The 25410-nt window shown below is 36.7% G+C and overlaps 2 protein-coding genes across 15 annotated transcripts in view; one reads left to right on the top strand and one right to left on the bottom strand.

The window, feature by feature from the left end:
- FBXO8 (F-box protein 8) overlaps positions 1-18677 on the bottom strand; it is a 39454-nt gene extending 20777 nt beyond the window's left edge. The window contains 3 exon segments of the mRNA NM_001015667.3: positions 537-663; positions 2203-2539; positions 18435-18677. Of these exon segments, the coding sequence (NP_001015667.1) occupies positions 537-663; positions 2203-2531 (456 nt within the window). The 5' untranslated portion in view covers positions 2532-2539; positions 18435-18677.
- A 244-nt stretch (positions 18678-18921) lies between these two features.
- CEP44 (centrosomal protein 44) overlaps positions 18922-25410 on the top strand; it is a 39053-nt gene continuing 32564 nt past the window's right edge. For 8 of the 14 annotated variants that reach the window (XM_059889019.1, XM_005209800.5, XM_005209801.5 and 5 more), the window contains exons 1-3: positions 18922-19138; positions 20334-20442; positions 21877-21924. The gene's annotated coding sequence lies outside the window, so the exon portion shown is untranslated. 14 annotated transcript variants of the gene reach the window in all.

Consider the following 25410-nt stretch of genomic DNA (forward strand, 5'->3'; position numbering starts at 1 on the left):
TCCCTCTTCTTTATTTGTGTTTGCTTACTGTCTTAAGAAAAAAAAGAATCAGATAATTAATGCAAAACTATGCAATTTTATAACAATCTATAAGTTGTTTCTATGTTATCATGGGATTAAGATTTTTAAAGGCATTATTTAAAGACATTTTGATGTGTCACGAACTAGAAAAATATCCTTTGTATCCTCTGATAATCATAACTAAGTGGAAGTAAGGAAATGAAGAAAATGCTGCAGGTAAAGTCTGATGAATATATTTTGTGCTCTCAACTGATAATGTAGTGGTATCTCAACCAAATGTAGGTGATGGCTGCATGCGCATCATGGAAGCTGCCATACAAAGTGAACAGATTGCAAGATTAGTACTTGACATAGTAAGGAAGAAAGAAATGACTAAGTCATATAGCAATAACTCCAAACACTGGGCTTCACAGTGATTCAAAAGTCATGTTAAGAGACTTATAATTTTACTTGCAAATTTATTATGTTGGAGCAATTAAGTTCAACAGTTACAAATGTTCAAATTCTTCACTTACCTCATCTGGGTTGGCATTAAAGGTGAGACTGCCTTCATCCAGCTGCATGTACAATTTTCTGAAAGAAAATCCTAGAGGTGGGTTCTTGTTGTAAATGGAACAGTGACCCCAAGTGGATTTACACAGCCTGTAAGTATGATAAAAATCAGATGAGAAAACATGACCAGATTGAATCTTCTAAGTTAAAGATGTATGTACATGATAAAATAGTGATATGAAATGATATAAAATTGGATTTTACAGCTCTGAAGTATAAACTGCTTAATTTTATGCTTGCTTTATTTATTTACTAGAGTAAAACAGACAAACGCCTTCAATTTAGCAATTCTGACAACACTTAATAAATGTGAATTACAAAGATTGGTAATATTCGAGTCCCACTGAAGTTAAACATAAATGATGACAATGATAACAGCTAACATTTACCAAGTGCTTAACAGATGCCAGGCACTATTTAAAGCATTTTAATAGTATTAATTTGTTTAATCTTTACAACCATCCTATGATTTGGCACTACAGATACAGAAACACAGACACCATAAAAAAGCTGCCCATGGTCACACAGCTAATTTGTGTAGAGGCAGGATCTGAATCAAAGGAACTTACTCTCGAGCTTGCAGTACTAACCAAGAGTCTAAACAGAATTAAACAACTATGTGCTCCATTGTGAAATATAATTGAGTGGGGGGTGGGGGAACTGCTGGGCAGAGGGAGAAACTGTAATGCTGTAACTTTAATACTTCAATGAAAAGCTGCAACACTAAGATTAGTATATGTTAGGATATTGCTTTAAAACACTGGTTCTTTACTATCAGAGCTAAACATGACTTTTTACAAAATCTGTAATACTTAAAATACCTCAAAACACACTGTTTCTATTAATACACATTGGGACACTTGTTTCCAATTTTGTTCAGGGGCATTAGCTACTGGTTATTATTTGAAAGCTAACCTTTCATCTTGTTACAATTCCGAAAAAATTCTGGATGGATACCATAGTTTCACTTTCTGGTATTATTAATTTTTGACTCAAACTTCCAAATTTCCTTCTTTTCTCTCTCTTTTACACGCACACGCACAGAGAGAGAGAGAGCTTGCAAGAAAACAAGAAAGTTACTGTCTCAGCCTATAACATCAAAATTTCTGAGGAAAGTGGGTAGAATATTCACTTTTACATGGGAATATCTTCTTCATAGTTAATTTATATCATTGCATTTTTTTTTCCCCAGCCAAATGAGATGATTCTGTAACAGGGAGTTTAGTAACTTGTTTAGAAAATTATCATTTTAGCAGCCTCTTTACTCTAGTCCCATAGCTTTTGACTTTTATTACTAAGCTATGTAAAAGCAACAGAACCTCCCCTAAATTAAAATACAAAAACTAATCCAGTCTTTAATTTATCAAGGAAAAAAAAAATCCAAGAGTCAGAGATATAGGCATAAAGGAAGCATTTCTCTTAGAAATGAACAATCCAGATTTAAATCCTGTTCTAATAAGCATAGACATAAACTTTTTTTTACAAAGTTTAAATATAGGACCATAAATTAAGTTTGATGGGAATATTAAAATGGAAAAAAGCAGCACTCCACCCTCCAAAAAAAAAAAAAGCATTTAGGCAAGGTTATACTTGGTGATATCTGGGTCAAATATGGTAAGTTGAACTTACCCTTGCCAGAGAAGTTCATCATTGGCCAGGTCCTGCCAAACGCAGGAAGCTAAGCAGAGGTCAGTGGCATTCAGGTAGGACAAGATGGTAAAGCTTAGTTCGGGAGGCAGCATTTCCAAATTAATGAATCCTTCCTGTTCTTTAGACTTTCTTGTCTTCAGAAGATGATATATGTCGATGCCCCCCTGGACGTGTTTGCGATGACTGGTGTGAGACATGTTGCTGGCAGCCACCCTCCTGCTCTGCTCTCTGCTGAGGTAGCCTTGCTCACCGTAGCCTTCCTGCTGTAGCTGCTGGTTTCTGGCCACTCTCCACAGCCCCTGACCCATCTGCAAGCCTGGGAGAAAAGCCAGAATGGAGTAAGGCTCTATTAAGAAAGTAATCCACCTTTCCCTGCAGTACTACAGGTCTACATGAAGCATTCATTTATCAGAATTAACATGTTTTAACATTAAAAACATATTAAATAGAATAGCAAATTACAAAGAACAGTCAGAACATTGTAAGTATGAAACTTGGATTTGGAGAACTATTTGGTTTGATTATCACCTTTATCTCAGTTTGCTAACTGCTTTTAAAATCCACAGGTGACATAATCATTTTTCACAAGGTAAGATTTAAAAGTTACTGACGTCCTAAAGACTCTTACAAAATTATAATTATGTGGACTTATGGGCCAGTATTAAATACAACTCTGATCAGAGCACAGGACTTCATTTAAAAGGTCCCTACACACTGCTTTTTATCACAACCCAGGCTAAGCTAAGCTAGCCCCTTTTAACCAAATTCCCAGATGCATAACAGCTGTGAAACAGGCTTTTCGTTTAATTCTTGCCAGTCTGCTCTTAAGTTGTAGGCTGTAATAAAATGTAACATAGGCCCTGAAGTCTAATTCAGAAATCTTATAAATTAGACACCTAGAACTCCACGATAAAGAGCTCAGTGATGACTATTTGATTCTGTTGCTGCTTTAAATACAAATCTTGAAATCAATTTTCCAGTTCTTCTCCATATGGTCCTATGGACTCCTCAGAGGTCCCTGGGAAAAGGCAGGAGAAAGGGAGGGGTGGTCCAGTCTCTCTTGCCTCCACTCCACCTCCCACCAGAGCAGTTCTACCTTTATCTGTTACAAATACCAGACTTCCTTATATGCAAATATTTAGAAGGCTACTGGTCTAGCCTTTCCATTTCATTTGGTTTTGCAAATAAGTAACTTTCCCAGGGCAAATAAATTCATTGAGAAAAATGAAACCAGGAAGTGTTTTTAACTAACATAAATTATTTCCAAGATCTCTTTTACAAATAAAATATTCCTGTTTTAAAAACCCAATTTTTCTACTAATGTGTATGAGTTTTAAAAATTTGGAGGAAGAAACCGGTTTTTGTTCAAAATCATTAAATTTCATTGCATGACCTAACCTTAAAATATGGCTTTGTTTTAATTGGCTGTTTACAATAAAGAGTAGTAATCAAAATAAAAAAAGCAACCCCTCCGCCAGACTATTGGTGACCAGAAATTCTGAAAATTATCAGGAATAATTTTTGAAAATTGAAATATTTCAAATAAATTTGAAAACTGAATGGAATTTGAAAGAATATCAAAGGCTATTTTTTCAATATTTAAAAAAGCATGTATATTTACTGAATTGTTGGTTATTTTTTGGATAATGACTACTTGTTGATTAAAACAGGAAAAACAGTCCAGGATAATTTTTCACTCTTCGTCCTTGGAAATCCAAAAGCTTAAGCTATAAAGAGATTGGGTGAGGTGGGGGGTGGGGGGGGAAGGGGGAGGTATAGAGAGAAGGAACATATTAATAATTTTTAAATGTAGGAAAATTTGTTTTTTCAAAGAAACCACAAAAGGTAGTAACTTTTCCTCTTTATAACACATATTACCATTATGGTAGCAGTTCCTAAAGTAGTACTTAAGCTATAATAATTAAATTCTTATTTTCTATTAGAATGATTGAGATACCAAACTGATAACACCAAATATTGGAAAGATGTGGAAACTCAAAACAATACAGTCACTTTGGAAGACAGTTTGACAGTTTCTTACAAAAATAAACATGCTTTTACCATATGCTTCAGCATTCATGCTCCTTGGTATCTACCCAAATAAGTGGAGAACTCACGTCCATACAAAAACCTGCACGTGGACCTGTAGCTTTAGTCATAATTACCGAAACTTGTAAGCAACCAAATTGTCCTTGAATAGGTGAATGGATAAATTTACTGTGATATATCCAGACAAAGGAATGTTTAGTGCTAGAAAGAAATGAGGTATGAGAAGACACAGAAGAAACTTAAATATATATTACTAAGTAAGAGCAGCTGATCTGAAAAGGCTACATCGTGTGTGTGATTTCAATTATAAGACATTCTGAAGAAGCAAAACCACAGACAATAAATTAACAATGAAAAAAGCACAGAATATCAACAAAAAATTTGGAAGGAACTTTAAGTTTCCTTAAGGTTTAAATATGCTATCATATTACAACATAAGTACAGCTTAATTTTGACATGACTCATAAACATTTAAAAAATTTTATCATAGCCATTTCTCTGCTGATCTTAGCAAGAACATATCTAGAAATTGAACTGACTGCTAAGCTCATCACAGTATATCTGTTGTCATTTTAGATAATTATATTTATTCTTCTCTTTTGCACTTGTACTACCAAAGGTAAATAATCAAATATGATGACTATGATGTCTGAAGTCTCAAGATTTAAGGCATCTAATGTCAATTTGTATGTACTTCCCTACCTCTTTATGGTGGCATATGGTTAGGCAGCTGTTATTCTTCTCAGGGATGTTGCTAGGGAACGCAGAATCAGGGTGATTTCCCTAGGCTCTGGACTTAAATGGGATCATTTAAATAGAGCACTGGATAAAGGAACTCAGAAAGCATCCAGCAGGTAGAAAAGAGGGAAAGCCAGCAGATGGTTCTTAGGATTAAAAAAAAAAAAAGTTAATGGGGAGGGTGGAGGTTTGAGGCACATATACACATGATTCAGACAAAGAAAACTGCATTTTCTATCCTTCTACTGCTAAATAATATTGCAAATTACCATTGTGGGATGTCTTTTTCCCTTTAAAGCAGTTCTGGATTCTGGGGAAGAACGCAGCATGATAAATCACTTGAGAAGGATCAATATCATAAATTTCTCCTTTGGAGAAAGGAAAGGGTGTCCACAGTGCTCCATCCTACTCACAGTCTTCCTTAGGGTAACAGGTGTGTGGCATGTGGATGGAACTGTCAGAAAAGTGATTAAACTAAAAAAGACATGAGATCCATTGCAGAAGTTGTGAAGCAAGTCACAGAGGGAGCATGGTATTGAGGACTCTGATGCTGAACAGACACTTGAGTTCAAGTCCTGACTCCACTGGTCAGCACTTACAGGACTCTGGGGAATTTACTTCCCCTATGGCTCAGACAGTAAAGAGCCTGCCCACAATGCAGGAGACTTGGGTTTGATCCCTGGGTTGGGAAGATCCCCTGGAGAAGGAAATGGTAACCCACTCCACTTCAATCCACTCCAGAAGGAAATTCCATGGGGTCGCAAAGAGTCGGACATGACTGAGCGACTAACACACACATGCAGTCTAAGCTCTGGTTCTGTCATATTAAAGGTGATAATGTACATATAATATAATAGTAATACACACAGTTCAAAGGGCTGGTGTATTAAATATTACATACAGAGTTCACTTCACAGATAATTTTAAAATGTTAGCTCATTTGTTTAGACAAAATCATATTTTTACAGAGCGAAAATGATGAGCCTTTTGGTAATACATAGCTCTCTATATAATAAACAATAATAAATAGCTCCCTGATAGCTCAGTTGGTAAAGAATCTGCATGCAGTGCAGGAGACCCTGGTTCAATTCCTGGGTCAGGAAGATCTGCTGGAGAAGGGACAGGCTACCCACTCCAGTATTCTTGGACTTCCCTTGTGGCTCAGCTGGTAAAGAATCCGCCTACAATATGGGAGACCTGAGACTTGGGTTCAATCCCTGGGTTGGGAAGATCCCTTGGAGAAGTGGCTACCCACTCCAGTATTTTGGCCTGTAGAATTCCATGGACTGCATAGTCCATGGGATCGCAAAGAGTCTGAAACTACTGAACGACTTTCACTTTAGTAATAAAACTTATAGAATGATACTCCAATTATCACATAAAGAAGAATCCATGAGTGAGTCTGCATTGATGATCAATAAACACATAAAGAAGAGAGGAAAGCTCTTCCTTATAGTAAAATTCTGAATAACAAGGAGTTAGAAAAATTATCATTTTACTATAATCATAGAAAAAATAATTCAGGCAAGAATTATCAATGAGTGCTGAATCTGGAGTTTGATAAAGAATGGAAAGTTTACAGAGTCTCAAAGTATCTGCCCCTACAAATTACTCATTAATTACAAAAAGAAATTAAGAAATCAGATAGTATTTAACCAAGTGTTCAAACTTAACTTTTATCAATAAGAGACAAACAGACATATTGCCTCTGAACATATGTGCCTCTGGACCCTGAGAAGGACATAACAATTATACAGTATTTTGGCCAAAAATGTATAACCTTTATCTAATCATGAGGAATATCAGAGAAACCCGAGTCTACAATCTTTTTTTTTTTTTTCTTTCAAAATTGCCAATGCCATGAAGCTGAAGAAAGGAATAATTCCAGACTAAAGGAGACTGAAAAACATGACATCTAAATTCAATGTGTGGACTGGATCATATACGGAAAAAAAGTGCTATAAAGGACATTATTGGAATAACTAAAAAACTAGATATACAGCCTAAGATTGGGTAAAAATACTTACATCAATGTTAACTTTAATGAATTTGATAACTGTGTAGTGGCTTTGCCAGAATATTGGGTTGGCCAAAAAGCTTGTAATGTTAGATGTTAAAGAAAAACCCAAATGAATTTTTAATATATTCTTGTTCTTAGGAAAAATACTGAATTGTTAAGGCATAACATATACAACCTAGTCTCAAATGGTTCAGAAAAACAGGAATGTCAATCTCCACACAGAGAGAATGTTAAAGCATGTTGCAAAATGTTTAAAATTTGTGAATCTGAGTAAAAGGTGAAAAGTGTTAGTCTGGCAGTCCTGTCTGACTCTTTGTGACCACATGGTCTGTAGCCCGCCATGCTCCTCTGTTCATGGAATTCTCCAGGCAAGAATACTGGAGTTGGTTGCCATTCCTTCTCCAGGTGACCTTTCTGACCCAGGGATCGAACTCAGGTCTCCTGCATTGCAGGCAGGTTCTTTACTGTCTGAGCTGCCAGGATAAAAGGTATGCACCAATTATTTTTATTAATCTCACAACCTTTCTGTAAACAGAAATCTTCTGATTAAGGAATCCAAGCATGTGAAATTGGAAAATAACCGAGTTTGATATGCACTAAGTTTAAGCCTCTTGAGAAACCTATATGCAGGTCAGGAAGCAACAGTTAGAACTGGACATGGAACAACAGACTGGTTCCAAAAAGGAAAAGGAGTATGTTAAGGCTGTATATTGTCACCCTGCTTATTTAATTTCTATGCAGAGTACATCATGAGAAACGCTGGGCTGGAATCAACATTGCCGGGAGAAATATCAATAACTTCAGATGTGCAGATGACACCATCCTTATGGCAGAAAGTGAAGAGGAACTAAAAAGCCTCTTGATGGAAGTGAAAGAGGAGTGTGAAAAAGTTGGTTTAAAGCTCAACATTCAGAAAACGAAAATCATGACATCTGGTCCCATCACTTCATGGCAAATAGATGGGGAAACAGTGGAAACAGTGTCAGACTTTATTTATTTTGGGGGGTTCCAAAATCACTGCAGATGGTGACTGCAGCCATGAAATTAAAAGACCTTTACTCCTTGGAAGGAAAGTTATGACCGACCTAGATAGTATATTGAAAAACAGAGATATTACTTTGCAACAAAGGTTCGTCTAGTCAAGGCTATGGTTTTTTCAGTGGTCATGTATGGATGTGAGAGTTGGACTGTGAAGAAAGCTGAGCACCGAAGAATTGATGCTTTTTGAACTGTGGTGTTGGAGAAGACTTGTGAGAGTCCCTTGGACTGCAAGGAGATCCAACCAGTCCATCCTAAAGGAGATCAGTTCTGGGTGTTCATTGGAAGAACTGATGCTGAAGCTGAGACTCCAGTACTTTGGCCACCTCATGCAAAGAGTTGACTCATTGGAAAAGACCCTGATGCTGGGAGGGATTGGGGGCAGGAGGAGAAGGGGACGACAGAGGATGAGATGGCTGGATGGCATCACCGACTCGATGGACATGAGTTTGAGTGAACTCCGGGAGTTGGTGATGGACAGGCAGGCCTGGCATGCTGCGATTCATAAGGTCTCAAAGAGTCGGACACGACTGAGAGACTGAACTGAACTGAAGTTTATGAAGTACTGTTCTTTGAGCTTAGTGTCATACAGACTGAAAACCATCACTAAGGAGATAAAAGTTCAGCATCACGGTTTAAGAGTAGTAAGTGACCCTTGTCAAGGCAAACATTAAAACAGTAAGAATTATTTTTGCCATTTGTGATAAAAATGTTTTATTTAAAGGGAGAAGAAATGTTTCTTAATGAAAGTAGAAGGGAAAACCCTTTAATTTTGTGTGAGCAGATTTAAGGCTTGGGATTACTGGCTGTGTTCCCTCCTTTTGTGTGTAATACTATGTACACAATATTTTAAATATATTTAAATACAAATAATATTGTTTTTGTACTATAAACCACAATTTATTTAATACTTACTCTGTGCCAAGCACTGTGGAAGCTTTAATTGCATTATGCCATTTCTGTCCTCAAAACAACCTTAACAGGTAGATATTAGATATTATTCTACCTATTTTACAGCTGAGGAAATAGTGACTCAGAGATGTTAAGCAACTTTGACCAAAATCTCAGAGCTGACAAGTGGTAAACTAAAGATTCAAACTCAGGTCTGAGTCCAAAGCTTTTATTCCTAACTGCTGAGCCCTATGTGCAGAACTGGCAAAGACAATTTACCGTGTTTCTTCATCACTAACTCTCATCTCTTTTACCTCTGCAGCTGCTTATTACCTCCACCGTTGCTTCCAGCTGCAGTTTCTCTTTCAAGCTACTGTTCTTGTGGAAAGCACATAGGCTTTGATGTGAAAAAAGATCTACTTCAAACGCCTACACAGAATCTGATTAGACTATAGTCTGTGGTCCTTATTTTCCTCATCAGGAAAACAGTGAATAACTCTTACTCCAAAGAACTTAGAGGGGTTAAGAGAACCTAATATATAGGTAATTTACCATCACAGGTAGTTTTGTAGTCACCATTCAACCCCCTTTAAAAGAAACTCTTATTTTGGTTCTTCCATTTCAGAGTATACCTGATTATTCTAGACATAATGATCTGAACAGTTACAATCCTGGTTCTAAATTTCATGAACTTAGGATCTGTGAATTTGGAGATGCCATTTACTTTTGCTAGGAGAAAGAAAACTAACATCTAGTAAATATATAAAGTTAGAAGAAACTAACTTTGCTTAGATTGACACAGTTTGACAAATAAAGTCAAGTATATAGTCATCAGTCAGTGATAAGAGAGAGACCATTTTGGCAGTTCAGTATCAGTACTATCATCATCTTTAATCACTACAGATATATTTCTAGAAATGGAAACTTTATGACTTCATGGGAAGATTCAATATATCAAAAGTCCTTTTTGCAGTATTACAAACTAAATTAATTAACAGGAAATTTCTACTATAGATCTTTATGACATTTTCACATTCCTAGGAACCTGAATTATAAACAGCTTTATGTATAGAATGCTAATTTCTTAGATCTCTGAAATCAATTTACAACTGTTGAGATCTGTATTTTTAAGCATATTTCTTGATTATAAAATATGAATTACTCAAACATATGTTCCTTAAGACAACAATAATTTTGGAACTCACCTATCATATTGTGCTTTATTACTGTAAGAAATACAAATTAAAATATATATACAGGTAGTTCTTATACAGGACCATGCTAACTACTGAATAACAGTTCTATGGGACTTTGCATAGCAAGGCCATGGTTCTAAAAAGCACACATTTCAGTTTACATGGTACCATGTAGAGTAAGAACTGCCTGTAAGTACTAAGACGGGGGAATGATTCAACCCAATAGGCTACGAGGAAAAATCCAGTACCAAACACAGTGCCTCAGACCTACAAAGCACTCAGCAATATTTGTTGACTGAATGAATCTTTAAATGGTAAACAACAAGCAAAACTGAATTAGATCAACCTTATCTAAATTTCACATCTTTCAAAAAATCATCAGACTAGATCATAGACTTAAAATGCAAAACATGAAAGAATACAACTTTTAATGACTGTGGCTTCGTAGTAGAGCCTGAAGTCAGGCAGGTTGATTCCTCCAGTTCCATTCTTCTTTCTCAAGATTGCTCTGGCTATTCGAGGTTTTTTGTATTTCCATACAAATTGTGAAATTATTTGTTCTAGCTCTGTGAAGAATACCATTGGTAGCTTGATAGGGATTGCATTGAATCTATAAATTGCTTTGGGTAGTATACTCATTTTCACTATATTGATTCTTCCAATCCATGAACATGGTATATTTCTCCATCTATTAATGTCCTCTTTGATTTCTTTCACCAGTGTTTTACAGTTTTCTATATACAGATCTTTAGTTTCTTTAGGTAGATATATTCCTAAGTATTTTATTCTTTTCATTGCAATGGTGAATGGAATTGTTTCCTTAATATCTCTTTCTGTTTTCTCATTATTAGTGTATAGGAATGCAAGGGATTTCTGTGTGTTGATTTTATATCCTGCAACTTTACTATATTCATTGATTAGTTCTAGTAATTTTCTGGTGGAGTCTTTAGGGTTTTCTATGTAGAGGATCATGTTATCTGCAAACAGTGAGTTTTACTTCTTCTTTTCCAATTTGGATTCCTTTTATTTCTTTTTCTGCTCTGATTGCTGTGAAACATGTATAATATCATATATGAAATGAGTCGCCAATCCAGGTTCGATGCACAATACTGGATGCTTGGGGCTGGTGCACTGGGATGACCCAGAGGGATGGTACGGGGAGGGAGGAGGGAGGAGGGTTCAGGATGGGGAACATGTGTATACCTGTGGCGGATTCACGTTGATATATAGCAAAACTAATACAATATTGTAAAGTTAAAAAATAAAATAAAAGAATACAACTTTTAGAAAAACATAGAGAAGGAGATCTTAGGGGTCTACATCTAGGCAAAGAGTTAATCAAAAGTACAAACTATAAAAGTTGGTAAAGTCAACCTCATCGATATTAAAAACATTTGCTCTTTGAAAAGTCCATATGAAGAAAACAAAAACACAAGCTACAGATGGAGAGAAAATATCTCAAACACAACAGCAAAAAAAAAAATCAAACAATTCAATTAAAAAAGGACATAAGACATGAACAGATACTTTGCCAAAGAGGATATACAAATTGTACATAATTACATGATAGACATTCAGCATCACTATCCAGAAGGGAAGTGGCTGTAGTTTTAAATGGCAGCACCAGGGATCCGTCCCAGTGGTGTTTGAACTGTTCAGTGTCTTGACTGTGGTACTAGATATGTGAATCTGCTCAGAATCTCATACATGCACATACACATGTGAGCAAAAATAAACTGCAGAATTCTGAATAAGATAGGTGAGATATGTTGATTTCAATATCCTGGTTATGACAGTATATTATGATTTTGTAATATGTCACACTACCCAGGGAAACTAAGCAAAGTGTACAAGAGATCTCTTGCTATATTTCTCACAACTGCATGTGTATCTACAATTAACTAAAAAAGGTGGGAGGCAGAGTACTGTACACTTAAAACAAGTGAATTTTATATCTAAATGATGCCACAATAAAGTTCTTTAAATAACTAGACACTCTAATAAACACTCTAAAGAGGGTGACCAAGGACACAGCAAGTCTAGTGACATTTGACAAATAGTAACTATTTTAGATTTAAGGAAATCCAACTAATTATTAAAACTCTATGACCTCTGAATCACCTCTGACTTTGTGGAACACACTATACAGATCAAAAGAAGAGAGAATCAAGGAATACAAATCTTTAAGCATACAAATTATATTAATGTGTAGGCTATTTACTTAGGATACATCAATAATCGAGTGGAGGTATAAATACAAAAGAATTGATGTGTGCCTCTTCCTGGGTCTAATAAACAGAATAAATGCAAACTACATTAAAAGTGGTTTACTCATTAAAAATCAAAGTACAGGAAATAATGTGATTTAATTTTGATTGCTGGAGATAATTTTATAATATTAATAATGTTAAAAGTTACAATATAATAATTTTATAATATTTCAAATTTGTGAGAATAATGATATAATTTCTTTAAAATATTTTAAAAATATTTTTAAAAACCATCAGTTGTTTAATCTCCTAACTACTATCCTTATTTCTATTAAAATAACAGTGACAATAACAATAGTACTTTTTTTTTACACATTGACCAAATAATTTAGAAGAGCTCTTTCTTTTTTTAATCTAATTATTTAGGCCTTCTGGTTTTTAAAATTAATGTCTAGTTTTATTATGCTGAGACTAGAGAATGTGGCCTATATGAGGTCTGCATGAGAGAACTGTGCAGGTTTTTTTGACACAGTTATTTTGGAGAGTGAATTTAAAGTTGGAGTTCCAATTACACAATATGCTGTGTGACCTCAGATATTTCAAACAAGGTTTCTGATCTTTGGTTTCCTACAAAATGCAGGAAATCACTCCTATCTATATTACAGGATTGCTATCAGTCTTAACTGAGATAATATATTGAATATATAAAGGCATCTTTTAATTGTCAAGCAGTATGTATATCCTGACTCATTCCCTTTTCTCTAATGCAAAAATCTGAGAAACTTTTCTGACATATTTTAGATATAATTTTCATTTTTTAAAAAAAAGAGATACAGTGGCAGTCTAAACGTAACTGTTGTAACAGCACAAAGGCACTTCCACTTAGAAGGCAGCATAGATTATATTAATTACCAAAAGCTCTATCAAGTTAATTATTAACATTTCTGAGAACAATACTTTTCTGTTATTGTAATATCTTGTTCTCTTTTCAAAAAAGTAGAACTTTTCCACAAAAGAATGCTAAAGATTGCTTTTAATACCTACTGGTACATCTAATATAAAATTATCTATAAAGTATATTAATCATCTTTAATCAAAACATCCCTATGTAACAAGTTAAACATCAAATAAAGTATTATTCTAAAGGAACACACTGCTCTACTGCTTTCAGTAATTCTATGGCACTAAGGATTCAAACAGCACATGCTGTGGAAACAATATATGTGATAAAGAATGGTTCATACACCATTTAGATGGATGGATGACACGCAGGGGAAGATGGGAAGAACACAAAGGAGTCTGGAGGTCTCAAAAAAGCATTCTGCTTTAAACATTTTCATTTGAAGCAAAGGAGATTCTATAAAGTGTCTTCCTGAGTAAGCAGTGTTAAATCACCAGTCTGTGTTGAGCGACATGAATGAGCTACTTTAAATACTCATTATAAATCATTACTTTTCAATATTTCTTAAATGTCTAAATAGTTGGATTTACAAATAAGAAATTTCCTATTTCACATAAAGATCTAAAACTCTGTGTACCAAATGAGGAAATTCACTCCTTTATATTGCCTTGGAAATTTTCAAAATTTTTTTCCAACTGGGAAGTAACCAGATTTTTAGTTACTTTCTAAGTGTTATCATGTGATTGCATAAGAACATGGGAGATTCTGTGAGAAAATATTTTCCACATTTATAACCAAATTGGCAGCCCCAGCATTTATTTCTCTTTTTCCAAAAGAACAGACCACCAAGGTAGTTTAAAACAGACTGAGGAGAGGGGGGAAAAAGAAAAGAAAAAAAAAAAACCTGATAACCAAGCACACTTCTAAATTTGAAAGGCAACAACTGTAGAGAAATGAAGGAGGGTAAGTCCACAAGGAGGTCCTTCTAAGGAGAAAAGGGAAATAGCTAAGTACTAAGAGGTCACAGGGTACATTAAACACATAAAAAAAAAAAAAAAACCCACTCATTAAATTTAAAGATCTGGTCCTGCAAGAGCAGTTTTTTGTTAGTAAAAGGCATACCATTTGTAGTTTTTTTTAAATCAAAAAAGATTTACAATATCACTGTTTTCTGAAGGTTTTTTATCCTGTTGTTTAATTTGATTCTATAATGAATGTTACCAAATGGTATCTAAACAAGTGTAAAAATTAAGATATGTCACTTAAAATGTAACCAAAAAGCAGAGAATTGGGGGCTTATTCAATTTCACTTATTTCTTCAGCTTCTTTTGCAGAGAGATGTTCCACTGTCTGTTTTAATTTTTGAGTAAAATAAATTTATTGAATTTCTCACCAGCATTATTTTTTAGTTGCACTGACTGCACTCTTTACTCGACCCAATTGTATCAGCAGTGGTCATGGCAGCACATTCCCAACCCTCAGGGCACAGCACACTCCATGCCCACTGACCACAAGGCCACTCTTATCAGAGTTGTGGAATTAAAAAGACAAAACAAAAACTGTCATTGTTACTGACATACTTTTAAAGAAATAAAGACAAAGTATCAAACAAAATAAATATATTTTTAATTTTATTTTTGGCCATGCCCTGCAGCATGTGGGATCTTAGTTCCCCAACCAGGGATCCAACCTGTGACCCCTGCATTGGGTGCATAAAGTCTTAACCACTGGAGGGCCAGGGAAGTCTCTAAAATAAAATAAATACTGACAGCTGCCAATAGAAAAGTCAGAAGTGAGATGAGAAAACATCTAACAGTGAAAACAGACTAACACAAAATGTGTGCATTATTCAGGCTCCTTCAACTTGTGAATACAAGGCACAATACTCGAAGTTTCACTTTCCTCACCTATAAAGAGAGTTTTGAACTTGATGATCTCTAAGTTCTCTTTTAGCTATAAAATTCTGTGATCCTCTAAAGATGAGAATATCCGAAAAATTAAAACAAAATGAAGAGGTGATAGAGATGGACGTGTGTGTGCATGTACGTGTGTATTTAGCATCTATCCTTTCTGTGTCTTTTCCCTATGTTCGTGACTCCTACAAATTACTGCTCAGCATAAGCAAACAGGGGTTCTTCAAGCATGGCTCACCTGCTGAAATCATGTTCCTTCTTTCAAATAGCTTATGAAATCCTCTGCAACCTGTTCTTGCAGAATACACAAATTGCTGATCATAGACCTAAACCAAACCTGCTGCCTAAACTTGAAACCAAATGTCTTTTCTCATCTCTCCATCATAAAAACATTTACCCTAAATAGAATATAAACTCATTCAAGTTTTACCATAGAATCTATGTCAATAAATATCAGAAAAACAAAACCATGAGGAAAAAAAAATAAATGGGGAACATAAATTTCTAGAAGTGGATGTATTCACTAAAGTTGTTTTAAAATATTAAGTAAAATAATCAATGAAAATGCAACATGAGGTAGACAAATAATCCACAGACTTCATATTAATGATTTTGACACATTATTATATCAGCCAATGGATTACCCTCAATTTTCAAATCTGAATCAAAATGTAGGGGGAAAAAACAGACTTGTATATAGCCATTGGTTAAGTAATGAACGATAAATTTGTGAATTTGAATGACTAACTTCAATGCTCTGTGATCAAAGTAAAGATAATTTCTTGGTAATTCATTGCTTGGACACGACTGAGCGACTTCACTTTCACTTTTCACTTTCGTGCATTGGAGAAGGAAATGGCAACCCACTCCAGTGTTCTTGCCTGGAGAATCCCAGGGACGGGGGTGCCTAGTGGGCTGCCGTCTATGGGGTCGCACAGAGTCGGACACGACTGAAGTGACTTAGCAGCATACTTGAAGTAAGGAAAATAATTATTTTTAACCTATTCAAAAGCACAAAACATTCCCTATTAAACTGATCAGAGGTATAATAAATTATGATGCATGGCTTAGCTTATCTAGTTATTACCATAAAATATTTTTTATGAATGAAGTATTTCAACTGTGTTATTTTTGCAAGCACCTGTTTAAAATTTGGCAGACATCTAAGGGCCTACAAGTACATTAGTTAATTGGCTATATTCTACTACAAACGAAGTATGTTAACCTGATAGGGAGCAACATTTTAAAAGCCAAATCTACAATTTGAAAATTTACACTGGCTAGTGCTAAGCACCTGAAGTTTAAAAGATAAACTTGAACAATGCTTTACTAAGGATTGACAACATCTTTCAAAATTGGAAGAAGCATAGGCAATTTTACAGTGGGTCAAAGCCAAAATAATAAACCCTGAAGCCTATACCTTTCACGTCTAATAAGCTTATTTGGTTCACTGACAAAATCTGTTCTGGTGATATGCATCCAGTAGTGCTGAAAGAATGTAACCTGACATCTAATAATGCTTAAAAACAAACACACAAACGTGGTTCTGTTCTCAGACACACCTCTCCTATCCCTATTTGCTCTCATACCAACATAGACATGCCACATTCTTTCTACACTAGAAAGGCTCACCTCTAGCTTTTCCTAACTTCTTTCCACCTTAAAAACTATCTTTGCCCATGTTTATTTTGAAATCATTTCAACCATGAAAAATAGCAATCGGTAAGGAATACATAATCTCCAGTTATGAGGTACTCTGCTCATGTATATCCTTAAAAGACAAACCTTCCTCTCACACATGCCATTTCTCAGGCAGTTTTCCAAGAAAAACAATAAGCCTTTCTTTATGTAATCAGTAGGAAAAAAGACCCCCTACACAACTCTCCCCACCTCCAAAAAAAAAAAAAAAACCCTTTTCAAGAAGGAAAATTCTTGTCTAAGTTGGCCTGTTTCATTATAACCAGGCATTTCTCTTGGATATAATTTTGCTCAGTTATTCCTATTAACTCCTAAAAGTTATCAGCCAGGGTAACTGTGTTAAGCTGCCTCTAAGATGGCTCCTAAAGACCCTTGCTCCCTGGGATTTATGCCCTTGTGTAATTCTTTCCACAATGACTGAGTTGGATTTACTGACTCACTTCTAACAAAAGAATATGGCAGTTGGCAGCAGTGATGAAAGGAGGCAACTTCCGATACTAGGTTATAAAAAACTAGAGAGAGTTTTGGGTGCTCACTCTCTTAGACTGCTCACTTGAGGGAAAGCCCGGTGCCACAGTGTGTACAATACCTCAGACAAACTGTCAAGTTATTTGGATAAAAATTGCAAGCTTCCTACTCAACCTGAAAATAGAATAAAACTTATTTCTCATTCTGATATCTTCTCAATTTTGGAAACCATTTTCTTAGGTGGTAAAAATCCCCTCTATCCCAGAAATATGGTCACCAACTCCAAACTTAAAAAAAAACAAGGAAAGCTGAAATGGAAAACTAAATTAGCTTCACTTTACAGTAATAAAGTTCATGATCTATTGATATGGAGAGAAACATCTGGGATCCCTGAAAATAAAAACTCCAGTTGTTAGAAGAAGTAGATTCAAAGATTAAATTGTTAAATATACACAAAACCTAAAGTAAAACCCTTAATTGACTGAGGATTGGGATCCATTTGTGATTTCATCCACTTTTAATAATATTTAATTGAGCAGCCATGTAAGAAACTAGAGCCCAGTCACAGAGAAAAACGAGACGACAAATTAAGAATTTGCCAAGTTTATAACCAAAGTTTAACAGCTAAAGCAGCTAGCAATCCATCGTGACATTAACTGTATGTTAGTGTTTTCCATTCATGTTACTAGAAAGTATGTAAGAAATCGAAAACTGTGCTTATGAACCCCCCCCCAAACCCACTCTACTTAAAAGCTACATCTGGGCTAGAAGAGTAACCTCTGCTTTTTCCCGGCTTTATTTCAGAGTGAAGCCGGACCCTTACCTGGGGTCCCAAGTTGACCTACACCCCAGTGACCTAGGAACACAAGAACACACCTACTCCCGCCTCCTGACACGGATTCCTTATTTTAATTAGCCAGCACCGCTGTCACTCAAGATGTTTTGCTCTGTCATTGGCCCCAAAGTCTTACAGGTTGGCAAGTTTCTGCCAACTGGTAAGCATCGGTTGTCATTATTTCCGAGGAGAAAAGTAGGGGTGTACAGGGAAGAGACTCAAGAGCTATGAAATACGTAGGGTAACGCCCTTACCTGGGCGACCTGCGATACCACCGCCGCCGCGACGAATCGGCCTCCGGGCGGGGGCTTTCAGCCAAAAAGAAAACGATTCAGCCGGGAACGGGCGCCCAGGCCATGGAGAAGCCGGTTCAAACTTCACTCGTTCACGCCGGTGGAAGTGAGGTAGGGGAGAATCCCAGAAACAGGACCGGATCCTTCCGAACTCAGAGAGCTTCAAGCTGCAGCCCCCTCAGCGGCCGAGTTTTGACGTTTCCTATTGTTGCCGGAAGTGACGTCAGGGTTCAGAGGCTTCAGAAAGTATTTTCATCTCCATGGTCTACGATTCGCCACGGCGTCTCGGCTTCTCACTTTCCAGTTCGAGGCCCTCTGAGCCTCAGAACTGGGCAGACTTCCAATCTGCACCTTGGGATCTGACTGAATGTAGAAAAACCTCTCGGCAGGACTAGTCTTCCAAGGGCTCTAGATAGACATCCTGTGGAATCTGCGGCGGAGAATCCAGGACGTGGAGGAACCGAGAGCTTTGAAGATCCTGCAGCGGTGCTCGGAATACAAACGGTCGGCGCGAGAAGCGCGCCCCGGCAGCGGCGTCGGGCCGCAGGGACTCGTTGCTGGAGGCTGGGCTCCCGGGGTTCTCGGGTTGCATATGCTACCACCTCCTTTGCCCGTTGTGCGGGGCCAGAGGCCTTCGGAGCCCTTTCTTTGCTGGGCCGTTCTGGGTGAGCGCGGGGGAGCCGACGGGGCTGCGCCCGGGATTTGGCGGGGGTCGCCTCTCTTCGCTGCCCTAACCGAAGGCCTGGGAGAGGTGGAAGTAAACAGCTCTGTCTTATCCTTTTAAATTAAGTGGGAGGAGGAGAGCCCTAGATGTGCCTTGCCCATGAACCCGACTCGGGTATCCTTTTGATAACGTCCAAGTGGGAAGAGCTCATCCTCTCAGATAGGTTATGACTTAGGGTCCTGGACGGACCGATTCCTCTTTTTGGAGCCTCTGAGCTGAGCAATCCGGCTCCTCGGAAATACTGATGAGAGGGAAGAGCTGAGGATAGTTGATGTTTTCCTTGTTTTACCTTTCCCGAGTATTTCAGGGGGAAAGAAAAAGTACTTCACTTTCATACAGGACTGGATTTTTTCGTTACTAGGAGAAAAAACTGAAATTCGGATTCTGGAATCAGGGCTGTAGTAGACTTTTTCTAAAATTATCCACAGACCTTTACACGGTTTTATATATGAACACAGCTATCCCGCAGTTATATACTTGACCCTTACTCCCCCTTTCTCCCAATTTTCTCCTCTATTACTTTTAATAGATAATATCAATAGCTGTCACAAACCCTTAGTCATCAACCATAGTCCTTACAACAATGGTTTAATTGCTTCATTCTGAACAAAAATCACTGAGTTCATTGGCATTCCATTGGGAGGTATCATTTAATGACCTTTAGTGGCAGTGAGACTGAATTAGATTAATCGTCTTAAACTGCTGTTTTATACCATTTCCACGATGCCTCCTGTAATACAGTGGGGCAGATCTAACTTGTAGCAGAGAATTCTGGAGGAAGCTAGGAAGCAATATTGAGACCATTTTAGTGGTTGAATCTGCTACAAGCTGAGTGGTATATGCCTTTGTCTTTTAATTTCTTTTTATAAGTGTTATAAAGTGAAAATGTTAAGTGACTTCCTAAAAAGTTATTTTTCATGTCTGAAACTACTGTGTTAAAATGTGCACAATTCCTAGATTGGCTTTTTGTTAATGTCTTAATTTTTAGTATTTTTCAGTTTTATAATAAACTTTCCATGTAGAGCTTTCCATGTAAATGTAGAGCAGTGGCTGTAATTTTTTTCTGTAATACTCAATTTTCTTAATCCTTTAATTTTTTTCTTTCCTATTTTATCACTTATCTTCCTCACCTACAGATCCCAGCAGTACTTTTATCATACTCTTCTTCAGAATATTTATTCTGCTGATACAGAAGAGGATGTGTTCCAGGGACATACTTTGTTGTCAGAAATTCCATTACCAGAGGTAGAAATAATGAGACATTAATATATGTTACAGGACTTAAGAGAAAGGAAAGATACCATAAAGTGTTAAATAAAACAAAATTTCATGTATCACAGAGACAGAATATACCTCAAAAAGGGTTAAAAGAAGTCTGTGGAAAGAGATAAAATTTATACTAAAGTTAATAGAAATGTCTTAGGAGAAAAGGTGCCCCTAGAAGAATTGATTAAGGTACATGGGTCTGGAGGCTTCCCAGGTGGCATGAGCAGTAAAGAACCCACCTGCCAGTAAAGGAGAAGGTAAGAGACTCAGATTCTATTCCTGGGTGGGGAGGATTCCCTGGAAGAAGGCATGGCAACTCACTCCAGTATTCTTGCCTGGAGAATCCCAGGGATAGAGGAGCCTGGCAGACTACACCCCATGGAGTTGCAAAGAGTCGGAGGCGACTGAAGCAACTTAGCACATGCACCTGGGTCTGGAACTTACCAAACTTAGACTTACTATATTGGCCAGTGACAACACCCAAAACTATATATATTTTTTGCAGTCAACAGCCAGATTAATTCCCACTTCATCTTTTCCAAGAAAATTAAGGCTGGTCTTGGGAAGTCATCCTTAACTGCTTCCCTATATACATATATTCCGCCAGTTATCCTGAAAGATGTTAAATAAGGTTGATCTTTCTTGGCCAATATATTGTTGAAAGTGATTTTTAGAATGACTTCCTTTTTTTTCTAGTTTTTTTTGCATTTGACACACTTGAAATTTCCTCTGCTTAAAAATGTAAATACTTAGTTGAAGTGGTTGATTGGCTGGAAAATATTGACTAAAACTCACATATGGGCATTTAAAAGTATGTTCAATAATGTGTTCTTTACCGTGTGGATAAAGGAGGGGAGACTTGGAACAGGAAGTGAGAGTTGCACTGGACTCTTTGTGACCCCATGGACTTATACAGTCAATGGAATTCTCCAGGCCAGAATACTGGAGTGGGTAGCCTTTCTCTTCTCCAGGGGATCTTCCCAACCCAGGGATCAATCCCAGGTTTCCTGCATTACAGGCAGCTTATTTACCAACTGAGTCACAAGGGAAGCCCAAGAATACTTCAGTGGGTAACCTATCCCTTCTCCAGGGGATCTTCCCAATCCAGGAATCTAACCTGGGTATTCTGCATTGGAGACGATTCTTTACCAGCTGAGCTATAAGGAAAAAGATACTGTGTTTAAGAGAAGGAAAGGGTACAGAATTACAGTAGTGGCTTAATATAGAAAGTTTACTAAATTTAGGATTTTGCACATTTGTACCCCATCTCAGGTTATATATAGATACAGAAAAGGTGTGTGAGAAGGTGATTTGTGCCCTAGGCAACTGCTGAGATGTTGACCAGGGGGACATGATCATGCTGACTCTAGTTCCCCTGATTTATGGATTGTTGTGTTTTGTTTTTAATGTCAGTGACTTCATTTGAGAGGAGCAGCATTCCCAGAGGATTCAGTACTCAAGGTATTGTTATATATTTGGACAGTTATAAATACTAGATATTTTGAAGTGTGTTACTGAGCTTTGCCTCATTGGTTACAGTTTAGAAGCCCTTTGTCTTTTTCTTGCAAAAGTTTTTAACCATTTGTTTACCTGTTTAGTTTAGGTACCTCCCTTGGAATAACCTCCTTTAGTCTAGAGAAAGCCCTGCCCCATGCCATAAAATGAGTCATTTAAAAATGTAATTCCATGGTATTATTTTCTTTGAGATTAAAAAAAATGAACCATTTAAAATCTCAAATATTGTTCTTATCTTTTTGTGCACATAAAAGTACACACATATTCTGTTATTTGTATCCATTGGCCTCATACTCCTGTTTCATGGACCCTGAGTATGTTACTAGATATCACTAATAAGTTTCCCACCCCACTCCAGTACTTTTGCCTGGAGAATCCCATGGACGGAGGAGCCTGGTGGGCTGCAGTCCATGGGATTGCTGAGTTGGACACGACTGAGCAACTTCCCTTTCACTTTTCACTTTCATGCATTGGAGAAGGAAATGGCACCCCACTCCAGTGTTTTTGCCTGGAGCATCCTGGGGACGGGGAAGCCTGGTGGGCTGCCGTCTATGGGGTTGCACAGAGTCGGACATGACTGAAGCGACTTAACAGCAGCAGCAGCAGCAATAAGTTTCCCAAATCATTGTACAAATTTATACTTTGACAGCATTGTGCTCTGTTTCAGATGCTTTGCAACCTTGCCTTTGGGTTTACTTTGTAATTTCCTAATGATTATTAAGGTTGCATATCTTTTCACATTTTTGTTGTTTTCACGTTTACGTTACTGTTCAGATCTCTTTCCTGTTTTTCTATTGAGTTGTCTGTCTTATTACTTTGTAGGATTTTTTTTTAAATCTTTTTGTTGGTTATGTATATTGACAGTATCAACTTCCCCTCAATGACTTATCTTTCCATTCTTCTAATGGTATCTTTCGATGAACAGAAGATAGAAAGTTTATTGTGACTCATTTTATCAGTCTTAAGACCAGAAATCTTTTTCTACCTGAAGAATCATGTATTCTGTAATCTCCAAGAAACCTATCTGTCTTATATTTCACATTTAGATCTTTGACAAACCTGTAATTGATTGTAAAGGATATAAAGTTCCCTTTACATCAAGGAGGTCAAGATTTCTTTATCCCATCTGGGTATTCAGTTGACACAGTACAATTTATTGAAAAAGACTATCCATTTTCCAGGGCTATTCTCCATCAACTTTCTTGCCTGGAAAATCCCATGGACGGAGGAGCCTGGCAGGCTGCAGTCCATGGGATTTTCCAGGCAAGAAGTCCATGGGGTCGCTAAGAGTCAGACACGACTGAGCGACTTCACTTTCCCTTTTCACCTTCATGCATCAGAGAAGGAAATGGCAACCCACTCCAGTGTTCTTGCTGGAGAATACCAGGGATGGGGGAGCCTGGTGGGCTGCCGTCTCTGGGGTCGCACAGAGTCGGACATGGCTGAAGTGACTTAGTAGCAGCAGCAGCAGTGTTGATATATGCATGGTCTATTTCTGTGCATTATTCCATTCCATTGTTGTGTTGGTAGATATTTTCAATAATTCTAAATTTAACTTTATAATGACTCTCTATATCCAATGGTTGAATTTTCCAATTTTGATCATTTTCACCATGGTGTTATTTTCTGTTTATCTTTTGCATATCTATGCAAATTTTAGAATCAGCTTGTGAATTTCCACCTTTAAAAAACTACAGTGTGTTTTGGTGGGGCATGGGATGGAGGGAATACATTGAATTATGGGATCAACTTATTGAGTCTTTAAATCCTTGATCTGAATGTAGACCTCTTATTTAGGGCTTTGTATCAATAAAGTTTTCTGTTTTTTTGTTTTGTTTTGTTTGAGGTCTTACAGATCTGTTTTGAATTTATTCACACATTTACGATATTTGAGGCTAGTGAATTATTTATATGTATATTTTTAAACATATTTTCTAAATTATTTGAGAAATACAGAGAAATACAATCAATATTTGTATATTAACCTTCAGTCCAGCAACCTTGCTAAATTCATTTTATTTCTTTTGAATTTTTTCAAATACAGTCTGTGAGTAGTAACATTTTTATTTTCTTCCTTTTTAGTTTTTTTTTTTTTCTTGTATTTTTGTACTAAGACCCGTAGTACAATATTGAATAGAAATGGTAAGAGTGAATAAACTTGCCTTTTCCCCATCTCAGGAAGAAAGCTTTCAATATTTCACCTTTACATATGATGTTTACAGTAATTTTTTGGTAAATATCCTGTAGATGATGGGAAGCAGTTCCCTTCTGTTCCTAATATTGTAAATGTTGAATTCTATCACATGCTTATTTTACATATGTTGAAATCATTATAAGACTTTTTTTCTTTATTTGTTCACATTGAGTTATACTGATTTTTGTTGTTGTTGTTCAGATAGTTTCAGCTTTGATCTCTGGAAGCTGTTTCATTCCTTATGCCATACTCCTATCAAGTATGGGATTGGTTTCTTTGTTTTGTGTGTACTTTTTTACTTTCTAGAATGATATAATGATAAAATGAGCCTCAGGCTCATCTTGTATATTTCCTCCCTCAGTCTGAGAATTGGCCATTTCTCCAGGGAGCCAGCATTGCACGTATTTCTGTATCTATACTAAGGTAAACATGAGTTCATACTGATATGTTGAACTAATCCACAAGGCAGGGCTGATTCCAGTCGCCTTCCTTTGCTTCTCTGTAAACTCCCATCCAGCAGTGAGAATCATACCTTCTACTATTCAGCCATCTGTTTACCGAGTTGTTCAATTGCAGCGTATATGTGTGGAAGCATCATAACTCACATGTACATGGGAAATGACTCTATAACTGGAGTACAGTGTTTATGTGCAGTTCATTCTTCCTTTAGTCTTACAGGTGCCTCTCATTTCCAGAGTCAACTTAGCTTTTGGCTTTTTCACCCTCCCCTTCTGTGAGGTTGCTTTGCACATTAACTCTTTGTGATCTTTCTTCTTACTTCTGAATCCTTGCAGCCATGATCTCTAGTTTTATTGTCTTTACAGTTTTGCCTTTTCCAGAATGTCATAAAATGGAAAACAAACAATACGTAGTCTTTTCAAACTTGTTTCTTTTACTTAGCAAGATGCATTAAGGTTCATTTCTGTCTTGGTTGCCTTTCTTTGTTGTTGAATAATACACTGTTGTATAGATGTATTAGTTTTTTTTTTTTTTAATTCATTTGCCTATTGAAGGACATCCTAATATCTTTTGGTTTTGGATGATTAAGAGGAAAGCTACTATAAACATTTCCATGCAGAATCTTGTATGTACATTTAAAATTTTAAATCAGTTGGGTAAATACTTACTAGCACAACTGCTGATTGTGTGACATTTAGCTTTGTAAGAGTCTGCCAGACCATCTTCCAAAATGACTATGCAGTTGGCATTCCCACCGACCAAAAATGAGAGTTCCTGTT

The sequence above is a fragment of the Bos taurus genome, chromosome 8 (assembly GCF_002263795.3).
Source record: "Bos taurus isolate L1 Dominette 01449 registration number 42190680 breed Hereford chromosome 8, ARS-UCD2.0, whole genome shotgun sequence".
NCBI lineage: Eukaryota > Metazoa > Chordata > Mammalia > Artiodactyla > Bovidae > Bos > Bos taurus.